The 12,143-nt window shown below is 38.3% G+C and overlaps 1 protein-coding gene across 1 annotated transcript in view; it reads left to right on the top strand.

Moving 5' to 3' along the window:
• The first annotated feature begins 51 nt into the window (after nt 1–51).
• Nucleotides 52–12,143, top strand: part of PPHLN1 (periphilin 1) — a 78,163-nt gene continuing 66,071 nt past the window's right edge. Inside the window, exons 1-6 of the mRNA XM_027657495.1 lie at nt 52–185; nt 508–714; nt 5,588–5,635; nt 6,672–6,763; nt 10,102–10,281; nt 11,066–11,127. Of these exons, the coding sequence (XP_027513296.1) occupies nt 5,635; nt 6,672–6,763; nt 10,102–10,281; nt 11,066–11,127 (335 nt within the window). The 5' untranslated portion in view covers nt 52–185; nt 508–714; nt 5,588–5,634. The remainder of the gene's footprint in view (nt 186–507; nt 715–5,587; nt 5,636–6,671; nt 6,764–10,101; nt 10,282–11,065; nt 11,128–12,143) is intronic.

Raw genomic sequence — 12,143 nt, 5'->3', positions numbered from 1 at the left:
CGGTCCCGGGAGGGTGGAGGTTCCGCTGACGCGCCGTCAGCGCCGGAAGCGGTGGCGGCGGAGGTGTGGCGCTGTCCGGGTGGTGCGGGGCCGTGCGGGAGCTGTGAAGCTGTCTCGGGGTTTCGGAGCCGTCCTGGACGTGCGGGGCCATCCCAGGGCCGCCGCGCCGCGGGAGCTGGACGCGGGTGAGCGGCGGGGGGCGGAGCGGGGCCGGCTGTCCGGCCGGGCGCCGCGGGGCGAGCAGGGTGCTGCGCGCTGCCGCAGCCGATGGCGCGGCCCCGCTGGTGCGCGCTCTGTCCTTGCGGGGCGCCCCGGGGGGCTGCCTACCCCTTTTCAAGGGTAGATTGTAAATTCTTTGTCTGGGGTATCTGGGACTTCAGGGGAACCAAGACTGTCAGAAATACACAAAAAGGCGTGGAAACTCACACAATCAGTGCAACCAGTGAGGACGGTTTGTTGCAGTGATTTGCCCTGGTTGAAATACGCAGGATTGGTTGGTACTTTCAGGAGTAATTGTTGAGAGCATTGCAGTTTTGACCTGTTGTGACAGCAGTATGGAGAGCTGACATATTTTGTTGTCCAAGTGTGCCGCAAGACAAAGCCGCGGAGGAGGCGGAGGTCCATGCGCTTGTTTGCATTGACGGTGCCGGCGCAGCAGCCCCTCGCAGCCCAGTAGAATATTCTTGTCGTGGCATTGGCACTGGTGAAGGACAGGTTGGTAACTGCAGGTGGTCAGGCAAAGAGTAGCGATAATACATTAGTCATTGTATTGATATAACCCCCAATGCATTGCCTCCATTTCTCTTGCTCTCAGGGATGTATTGGCATGATGTGGTAAGAAAACGGAATTAATGGGATTGTAAATTCTCATTGGAATGCTGCTGCTCTGAATAATTTTATTCAGCTTATGCATGTCTGGCTATTTTTTCTTTTGAAATGCAAGTTAATTCGACTTTGGAAGAAAGCTGCTTTCCTCAGGTTATTTGGTATCTAGATGAATATGCCTAGACTTGTTGCAATCATACTTCTTTTTGCTTTTGAAAATCTTACAGCCTAATATTTGTTATTAGGGAGAGATGGACTGTCTTTGAATCTCTGTTTTTTCTTAATGCCCCCCTCACATTATTTTATTTCCTGATGTGTTGGATTTTTCCCTCTACTCTTACCCTTCTGCTTTTTCATCTTATGAGTAGGACTGTGTCTATTCAGTGTTTTCTGCCTGTCCCAGATATGAGGGGAGGTTGAGAAAGTTGTTTGGTTTTTTTCCCTCCCAAACTCAGTTTTATCTATCTTATTGTTATGGGTTATAAGTTTGAGAGAGGAATTTTTCCCTTCCCCTGCTTTCCCTGTAAGAGAAAACAGAGGTTGAGGGGGGAAGAGAATTGATTAGCTTTACAAAGGAGCTGGCATTAGCCTTACAAAAGAACTGGTCGACCTGTTTTATGGGCGATTTAGCTACGTTGAGTGGGCCGGAGGGCCGGGGGGCCAGGTGGGCTGGTTTTTGGAGTCGGAGGCAAGGGGGAGGTGGGGTTGCTTTTGCTCCCGGGGTGCAGAGAGAGCAGGAAGGTTTTTCTGTCTCTGCTGGACACATCCAGAGCCCAGTGGAGGAGTCTCCGAGAAGCGATCTCACTGCCCAGCCCAGCTGGATTTCTCGTCCTGCTGGCTTCAACCTGCCTGGATACCCTGCTTCCCGGGAGCTGCTGTGCCTCAACGGGGAGCTTGTTTTGCCCGCGGGAGAGGAGGGGGAGTTTCTTTGCTGAGACGCCATCGTCTGAGACTGCAGTGAGACCCTGCTACCTGGGACAGCTGTGAGTGTACTGTCCGCCTTCCTTTTCGTTCCTACGGAGGCGAGGACCCCCCCATCCCCTCCTCGGCTTCCCCGCGCGGCCCGGGACCGCTCCCTCCAGCCCCTCTTCCCGCGGGGTGACTGCCGGAGCCCACAGCGCCCCCTGCCGACCACGACCAGGTACTGCAGGTCCTGTACCTTCCAGCGAGCCCACAGCGCCCCCTGCAGGCCACAATTGGGACTGTGCTAAGGGACAGGAGGGTATTCATTTAGAATTCTTGTTGTTATTGTTGTTTCTGGTTACTGGTTTTGCCAACATATATATATATCTTTTTAATAAAGGGTTGTTACTTCTTCTGGTTTTTTTTCCACATTTTCCTCGAGTAAAGCCCCTTAATTTGACGTTACAATTGCAGAGAGAGAGGAGTTTGGTCTATCTCATAACTCATCCTCTTTAGCAAACAGTCCAGTTTCATTTAAACTGCGACACTTATCAATTGTCTAGGTAAGAGATACTAGGATATCTTTGAAGTACTATCAAATATGGAGTCTAATTGTTGGAAGAAAAAGCAGAGTTTTCTCTCTGTCTTTATGTCCTCAGTGCAGGAATCATTGCAAAGTTAATAGTGATATTTCTAATAAGTTACATCTGTCCCAGATCTTACTTTCACAAAAGCATCTGAGCTTTTTTTGGAGAGCTTTCCAAAGCAGAGGAGAGACAGAACTGACCCACATTTGTCAATCTGCTGTTTGTCAAAGTAATATTATGAACCCAGATATATCCCTTAGCATGGGAGACACTGCAGCTGCCTGTCTCTGCATTTACGGCACAGCATTGGTTTTATGCTTTGTTCACATATGGCAAGATATAGCCATCTGGATTAGAGAGCTGTATGTTTTGGAAACAAAAATGTGGATTCTACAGAAGGATGATAGCACACACTAGAAAATTGCGAATCCTGGAGAAGTAGGTATTTCTAGCCTTGATGAAGACTGATGTCTCAAGTAAGTGTAAACAGACAAGAACTGTGTACAAAATATTTCAGAATACTGGAGTGCTTTTGCAAATGCATGAAGGATTTTTAGCACATTATTTAGAAAGCAAAAAGGAATAAAACCCCCAGTGATTTATAAAGAAGACCTAGTTGTGCAAAAAAATCTGAAGTGACCTATGTAATCTGCTTGATGAAGAAACCCTTGTTGTATTACATCAGCTATATGTATATACATACAGACAAAGTGCTGTGATAATCGGAGCAAAGCCGTTCTTGGATGGCCATAGTAGAGCAGCTTGTGTTGCATTAATAGAATGGCTTCTACATTCACAGAATGTATTTATTTGAGAAAATAAAGACCTTGCTTTAGGTAGAAGAGTCACCTCTGATCAAAATTAGGAAGAGATTGTTTAAATTAATATAGCTAGTGGTTATATCTCATTGTGTTAAAGACATATCAACTACTTTTGCTGTACTTGCTAATAGAAAATAGTCATTCAGTATGAGTGGCAATGTTGATAGCTGTGAAACAGAAACAGATTTTTTTAATTTGTTTTACAACAACTTTGTACTCATTGAGAGAACAGATGAATTTGAATACAGCATAGTAAATTTGAGATTTGATCTCTTGAATCTTTGTTAATGGAATATTCTCATATTGACCTTAAGAGTTTTGATTCTTTATGGTTGTTATTAAAGCTGTTAGGTCACATGATTTAAGTGATGGTTTTTTTTCTTTTTCTATAGAAGCAGATGAACTGTACTCAAGATGCCGGGAAATGCATTTTCCTCCTTTTAAACATCTTTTTTTCTTCTAACTTTGTCTCATTGGTCTCAGCTAAAATTTGTCTGTTTAGTCTTCTTCTATGTAAAATTAGTCTTCTCCTACTTGTTCACCATACTAGCATTTTGAGCAATGTACTTGATAGTTGATTCTGTCTGATTAACTCCTTCATTTAATTCCTCTAAATGAGAATGAGATTTTCTTTTCCACCTCCATAGTTGCTTGTATTCTAGTATATAATTTTTTATGTCCATCTACTGACTTTTGTGATAGTGTATCTCTACCTTCTTTCCAGCTTGTGTTTTGCTTTGTCAAAATACTGATGATAATTCTTGCTAGTTTCAGTGAGGTCCAACAGTGATAAAAAAGGGAGTGTTTTTATCAGCCTGGCTGCTTGATAATATAATGGAGCTTGTACATGAGTGGTGGTGGTGGTGCCTGCTGCCAGTGATGTGTGTTGGGATGTTGGAGGTGGTTTGACTGACAGAGTAGGACGATGTGTAAGTTTGCACTCATCTTCAGTGGCACTTATCTGAAATGTGTTGCTTTTTGAATGGTGTGTTCAGTTAACAGTTCCATAACTTCTGCAGGCACCAGGGCAGGGACACTACTGTATTTATCAAAATGGAAAAAAAAAAAAAGCCTGCTTGAAAACCTTATTTGAATTCAGCTTCTGGTATTCGCTGTTGGTCTAAAAAACTGAGGCTTACTGTCAAGTACCTAAATCTCTGCACATGTGAGAGATGGGTGAGCTGTGGACAAGCAGGGGTGGGAGTGGGTGCTGTTGGGTGGCTCAGGTGCTCCTCAGCTGTGGGCGGGTCTGGCAGAAGGAATGATCCACCCTGGGGCAAGGGTTGGGCATGAGGGGCCAGCGATGAAGTGGATTGAGGAAGACCATGTGATGCTTCATGTCTTGCTTCATCCAATTCTCTCCCTCTTGGTACTTAAAAACACAGGGGTATTCAGGTAGGCACAAAGAAAAGAGGACTCTGGGGACAGTGTGAGAGCAAATGAAACACCCTCTCTGTAATGTGGGAAGGAGGGCATGAAATTGGCCAAAGAACTGTTCATGTACATGTAACCCCTGGTGGGAATTTTTAAGGCTTCAGCAAAAGTCCCTGGAGTAGAGAATAAAGAAAAGTTGAGACAGTTACTGTGAAAGTGCCAGGACAGTACTTCTGATGATACACCTGACCATCCAATACAGCAATATGAAAAGTGGTTTCAGAATTAGTAACTCTTCTGTCCCTTAGAGGGCAGGACCAGCAGATCCTCTAGCTTTTGCCCTTATTAAACCAGGATCAGCTGGTTGGCTTAGTCAGCTTTTGATTTGTAATCTGTGGCTACATCAGGCTAGTCCTGTGTCTTGGTTATCAAACAAACTTAAGGTCAAGTCTCTTATAAAATGGAACAATATTTTAAGAAGATACTCTTGTTCATTTGAACCAATGTTAGGGTAAAAATCTCTGAACATAAATGCATCTTACAGTTGAGGAAAGAGCTGCTTTGTCAGGATTTAGAGTGTATTTTTAAAGGAAAAACCTTTGTTAAATCGTAACCTCTCATCACGTGCAACTGAGTTTTATTTTTCTTTACTTAATGATGTTGAAGGACAGTTAAATAAATATACATTAAGTGAATATGTTAAATATTTTTTGAGTGCTTTTAAGAAAGCAGTTACAGTAGTTTCCAAAAGCTTTTGCTAATGAATGGAAGAAAAACTGGGATTTGAGATAGTAAGTAAAAGATGACAAAAGGGAAAGAAAATTCTGGAATTTATTAGGAAGGTGTTTTTATCTGTAATAATTTGTCACAGGAAATTTTTTGATTCTGTTTATTTAGCTGAGTAATTCATATTCTTTCTTAGTTGAGTGTAGTAAGTAACTGCTAATTCAGATAGATCACATGGGACAGATGGGTAAAACATTTAGATTTTAGCTGTCTGGTTTACTTAAAAGAAAAAAATGTACTTATGATGAATATATATGCATTTTTTGCTAATTTCAGTTTCTTTTTTTGTAGGAAAGTGAATGGATCTTCAGGAGCAGAGTTGCTAAAACTGACAGAAAAGTGAGTATGTGAGTGTTCCTTGTTTTTTGCAATGGTACATATCTTAGTACCACTTCTGTTTACAGTTATTAATCCCTTTGTCATGTTGATTCTTAACATCTGTATTAATCAATATTTCTATATAGCCTCATAAGTCTATTTCCAATAAAATGTTTTTACTTTGTGCAAGTAGGTAATGTTATGTATTTCTTCTTCTGAATATGACCTGCTGTTACTTTTCCTTAATGACTGTTTTAATAGCAGAGCTACCATTGTGAGGGGAAGCTCTGAAAAATATAGTTCTAGCAGTTGTTTGAACTCCTCAAGTCTGTATTGCCCAACATAGCATGACTAGAATCTCTTAGGGTGATGGTTTATTGCTACCTGCCTTTAATTACTAATTTTGACTTTGAAAGTCATGCTTCTTTGGATAGAGGAATTTTTGTGTTCTACTGGCTTCCAATTTAAAACAGGAAGTATCTGCATATGAAGAATGTGTTTTATTCATGTAATCAAAGTGCAGAACTTTGTAATAAATGAAGGATGTGCTGTGTTTTAACTGCTTGATAGTTGAGTTAATGAAATAATTAAAAGTTATTATATTATAATAAAAATTAGAAATTATTTAATAAATAGTTTAAATATTTTTTAAAAGTCCAGTATTTTTAGCAGAGCAGTATCAAGATTGCTATATGTGTATGCATTTATATGTACAGCTAGTATTTGCAATATGCATATATTTCAGTAGAGCTGTTTATAGTATCTGTAAGTCTTGTAATTTTTCTGATTATGCTACACTAATTTCCAGTTGTTCAGTTGTTCTTGCACATCCCGTGAATTACTTTTGCTTAAAGTACATTAATTACTTTCTATAGTAATTTTTAGTATAACAAGAAGTACTTATTTTAAAGGGCTGACAACAGGAAGTGTATGTACAGAGCTTGTGCATAATACATTATATTGAGAGAAGTCCGTGAACCTTTATTTCTATGCTCACTATCCTTTTGTCTATTCATAACTAATTGGTTTTCACTGATTGTATTTTTATTGTCTTTAGTGGCATATCGAAGAGACGAAATGTGGTCTGAAGGGCGATATGACTATGAAAGAGTTCCAAGAGAACGTCTCCCTCCAAGGATTTACGGTGATGTAAGTGTATAGTAAGTTTCTATAGCATTATAGTGTTACACTTTATACAATGGCTTGTACCATAAGGGCTGGATTTATGTTCCTAATATACCCCAAGTTCTTTTCTTTTCTCATTCTTTGAAGCCAACAAGCTAGCAAATGCATTTGCATAGAAGTCATAGGATGCCTACAAAATTAAGTCTTGGGTACTTTTTTCTTATTTTCAAGTCTATTGGAACTGTTTCAGAATATTTATATTTTGATAGATTGAATTTTTTTGGTGTAATTCTTTGTGTAACTAAACATAGCGTTTTAATAACTTCTAAAGAACAAAAGACCATACTGTGTTGTATTTTTCCACAGTCTTTTCTTTCTATGTTAATAGTATGGGAATGATCCTGTGCAGGGCTAAGAGTTGGACTTGATGATCCTTGTGGATCCCTTCCAACTTGGCATATTATGTGATCTGTGATCTGTGATTCTTTTAAGTAATTTGAGGTCATAAAGTAACTACTTTCAAAATTGTTCTTGTCACCAATACAGTTTTTTATTATGATGCTTAAAGTATTGGAGGAAATGTTTATAACAAATGTTGAAAATACATCTTTACTAAAGAAACTGTGCTTTGAAGCCTTGTAAGGGAAATGCTTTTCAAGAACTGTCAATGGAAATCTACTTTGTAGGCATGGAGTCTTCCGTGATATGTTACTTATGCATATTGTGCTTGTAAAAGCAAACACAGAAGCTGTGCTTGCTCTGCTGTAGAATAACTTCAGAATACTTTCAGAACATTTCTGTGCCAAAGAGTTGGGTAATTTTTTTTCTTTGTCTGAAGTCTCTAACAAAGATATAAAACAGGTTGTAGCTTTGTCTTTTGTGGCATTACACTATAAATAGAACTTTAAGAATACTGTTTGATATTTATATTTTGCATCCTGTGCAATGTGCTTTAGGCAAAATAAAATTTCAGATACCAGTGCCTGTTATCTGACCTTCCTTTTAATTATCTTAAATGGTGAAATAATAGCATAGATGAATTAGCATACCTTCTGGGTCCCATTTGTTACATTTTCAGCTCATCATTTTGGAAGCATACCAATGTCAGTAACTAGGTAACCAGTCACACAGGCTTCTCTATTGAGTAATGTATTAGACTTTGGCTACTCTGTGACATTTTTACCTCTCTTTACAGGGAGCAACAAAATTTCTGTGTTTTCAGCAACCTGGAAATCAGATTCATTTGGACAGGGTATTTAACTACCTCCTTCTCCAAAATGCTTATCAACAGTAGGACAGAAGGAAAGGCAGAATGTATTTTCACAGTTTTTTTTTTAATGGTTTGACTTGATTAACATGTTGCTGATTTAATTTTACCATTGCATCAATGACATTTCTAAATCCTTGTAACCTTTCAGGCTGTTCAGAGAAATCATGACATATGCATTATGAAAATTTACTTTACAGTTTAAAAGACGTGATGCATTCAGTTTGATGCAAGAATTAACTAGATAGTTCAAAGCTAGCTTTATATTACATATGTTTGGAACTGGGGATGAAGGGACTAGCAGAATACACTCATCACAATTAATACTATCCACCTCTACCAAAACAACACCCCAGTAGCTGGGCAAACCAAAATGTGCTGTCTTTCTGCCATACTGAAAGATGAAGTTCCTTCTCACAGAGCTCTGCAGATTCAAGACCATTAGAAGGCAGTTTCTGTCCTTGTAAGCCTGTGCCATTGTATCTGTGTCCATGTGTAGAAGTCTGACTTAATTTTGACTAGGCAAGTGAAATGGCATTAATTTATTCAATCTACGAATGTGCTTAGTGCTTGCTGATAGGTTAGTACATTGGAACTGAGATGTGCCAATGAATGAAGTATCTTTTGTTTGAGAGAGCAAGAGCCCTGTCCTAATCTAAACTGGGTGCTAATTATATATCAAGTATAGATTGTAGTAGAAACACATGCTTTCAGATCCTGGTAAAGAACATAAAGTTGCATGCACTTGGCACAGTAACTAGTATCCGTAACTAGATACACCTTGAGCTTTCATGTGACTGTCCTTATGTGTGTCAATATAGTTATGTGATGGGGTCTTCTGGGTGAGGTTAAAGCAGAGAACCATTTTCTTTCAGCTGCAGAGCACATCTTTGTAAAACACCAAACTAAAATAATAATTACGTGTGCAGTATGTTCAATGAGGTAAGGGTAGATTGAGCATTGTGGCTGTGTATGACTGTGTGTGAAGTATCCACTTTGCATCAGTATGGCTGTAGCCTGGCTTGGGATTGCCCTCTAGTCCATTTGTTGGGTGACCTGTGAAATCAGAACTAACGTTGTTTTTCATTACAATATTTAGCAGTTTATGAGTGTAATTTTTGTGTATTTTTCTACAAAACCTATTGGTGCATTAGGTTGAGACTTCTGCTTACTATTAAAACAGTAGTTTGAATATCTTTTTCCCCCTCCAAATTGCACATGCTAACTCAACTCTCTGCATATGTAGCTTTTGGTTTAAGGCCCAAAGAAAAAATATTTTGCTAAAGGAAGAAGACTTAAAATACAAAATCTTTCATTCATGTTTTCATTTGCTTTTTATTTGCAGTTGACTTAGGTAAAACTTGGTTCCAGAAAATTGAATGTGTATCTTTTACAGCTGGACAATTTTTGCTTAATAAACAAAGGATTTCTTTAATTGGCAATGGCATATGACTTGTTATTTATTTGAAGGAAATACAGTAAATTAATTTTGTGTTCTTGCAAAAAGCTGTCTGAAACTTGCATTAAAATTAAAAATGAGCGTTAAAACTCTCTGTCACTTGAATCCTCAGATCACCTACTGTGTTGTATTGAGTGGGTGCTTATCTATTAACATTATGAAGCAAGGACTGTCTTAATTATAATTTCTGCTGTGTGGGGGATGTTGTGGACATTAACAATTAAGTAAATTGTTAATATTTTCAAATGTGCTCTTTATTTTACAGGCATTACAGGTGTAACTTGCTCTGTTGGTTTCCAAAGTTAATATAAAAGTCTTTGAGAAATACATGTAGCTAATGCTTAAAAAAACGTGTAGCTGATGGTTAGAAAGTAGCTAATACTGTTGAAAATTTTCTCTCTATAATTAAACTTGTAATGCCTAAGGATTGAATCTGAGTGCTGTCCAATTAGATTTAATAAGTTATTCCACCATCAGACTGGCATGATTTTTAATATTTGTTGTTTTTTTGTACAATTTCTTCTTTTAAGATTACTTAAGTCCCATATTTAGAAATAATTTATTTTTAGTTTTGTTTATTCACTACAGATTTTCGTCTTTTAAAAGCAATGTGATTTTGTTTGTTTTGTGGTTTAGGGTGATTACCATAGAATAGTAAATGTTGTGCCCAAGAAACCACCACTACTTGAGAGACCTGGGGATGGAAATTACAGTCGGTATGATGATTACAGTCATGCTGAGTACAGAGACTATGAAGAGGGTCGTAGTTTTGCCCATGACCGAAGAAGTGGCCCTCCACACCGAGGTGTACGTAAGGTGATTCTTCTCGCATGTTTATGATATTTATTTTTTCATTAATGCTTGAATACTAAACAATTAAAATACTATTTCAGACAGAGCGGTGGTGTTACTGCTGTTTTCACAAAGTGAAATAGAATTAATAGAAAAGAAATCCAGGTTTTGGATGTGGAAGCCCAGAATCTGAACTGGGAAAACAAAAATGACCAGAAGCCCTCTCTGTAATGCAGTGGAAAGTTACCTGGATGAATGGAAGAATGATTGCAGAATCTTTCTGTTTAACAAGTCCTTGCACATGCAAGTTGTTGAATGTTATCTACATATCCTTCTAGTTCTCACAGTTGTTCACTTAGTTAAACACTGTTGTGATGATGAATGCATTTTTTTTTTCCAATAGCTGCACGTAAGTACGAAATTTATGGTCCCTTGTAAAGGTTATTAGTGTTGCCTCCTGCGATTCCTGTGTTTGGAATTCTGTAACTTCAAGCTTTTGATGGTAATTTGTATTTCAAAGAGGAAATTTTTTTAAGTCAAAGCATCTGTATTTATTTTAGAAAATTTTGTAGTTTTTGTGTTTTGTACAGCATTGCAAAGTTGCTCTCTTCAGTATTGACAGAGAAAGAAAATGGAGTACAGTGAATAAATTAAGATGATAGTTGGTGTGAGAGATTAAAGCTTTTTTTTTTTTTTAGCTCATTAAATGCTTTGATTTTGCAGTAAGTAACTAGTTGGCAACTAACTGTACCTGACATCTGATGTTGAGATACATGTCACACAGTTGTTTTGCATGTCTGTTTTGCAGGATGAATCAGGATACAGATGGGCAAGGGATGATCATCCTACAAGTCGGCAACCTGAATACAGGTACTTTATAAGAGTATAGTAGTGCCATGCATAAGCTGGAAATATTTAGGGTGTTTTACTTTGTTATCCAAACAGTTGGTAGAGCAGAGCAGTGCAATGACAGGGAAAGAACATCTGCTGAAGTAAAAGACAATAGCGGACAGTGATTTTTAGTTGTATTGTTTGAAATAGAAATAAAATAAATGGTATGGCATGAAAGTCTCTACTTTAGTATGTGTTTAATAAGGATAGGAGGCATAATAATAACATGTTTAGGATGGTAACCTAGGCCTGTGAATAACTTAGTGCATCTCTCTGGTCAGTCACAGTTTTTAGATGACTTCAGAGAATTCTTTGGTCTGTTATTTGATTCTGTGATTGCAGTATCTTCAGACCACAAGACAGTGGAGTGATGTTTGATATGGGATTATTTCAGTTAGCAAATAAAGTGCACAGGATAGCATTACACAAAACTTATGGAAAAGGATGAAACCCACCTTAAATATCAGACAAGAATTGATTGTTAGTATATCTGAAATATTAACAGTCTAATCTAAGAATGTTATCTCATGGCTGTGCTTTTATATGCACAACCTGCATTTCTACTTCTCAAGATGTCTATTATACCAGACCTGTATTTGTATATACTGCATCATGGTGTTAGTCATAAATATCATAGAATAACTCCTTTTTACTGCTGTGTATTAAAAACTGTGGTTGTACCATACAAAATTCAACTAAAGTAAACCAGGTTAGCTATAGACACCTGGTCAGTTAGAAAAATTGCTATTAAACCTGCAACAAGTTTAAAAAAACCACTTCAGGGAGGTCAGAAAAAGCTCAGATGGAGCAAGCCTGACAAGCTTGCTCAAGACCTTAGTCTTGAATATGAATATGAAGCTGTTAGTAGCAATATCAATACAGGGCTACACAGTTGCAGTAGATACATCTGTTCCTTTGGATGTGATTATTGTTTAGATGTAATATAACTGAGTTATTCTATAACCTCACCATGAAAGAAATCCATATACCATAAG

Source organism: Corapipo altera, unplaced genomic scaffold, assembly GCF_003945725.1.
Source record: "Corapipo altera isolate COAL_440 unplaced genomic scaffold, ASM394572v1 1, whole genome shotgun sequence".
Taxonomy (NCBI): Eukaryota; Metazoa; Chordata; class Aves; order Passeriformes; family Pipridae; genus Corapipo; species Corapipo altera.
Note: the sequence above shows the minus strand (reverse complement) of the source record. Positions and strands in the feature narration are given on the sequence as shown.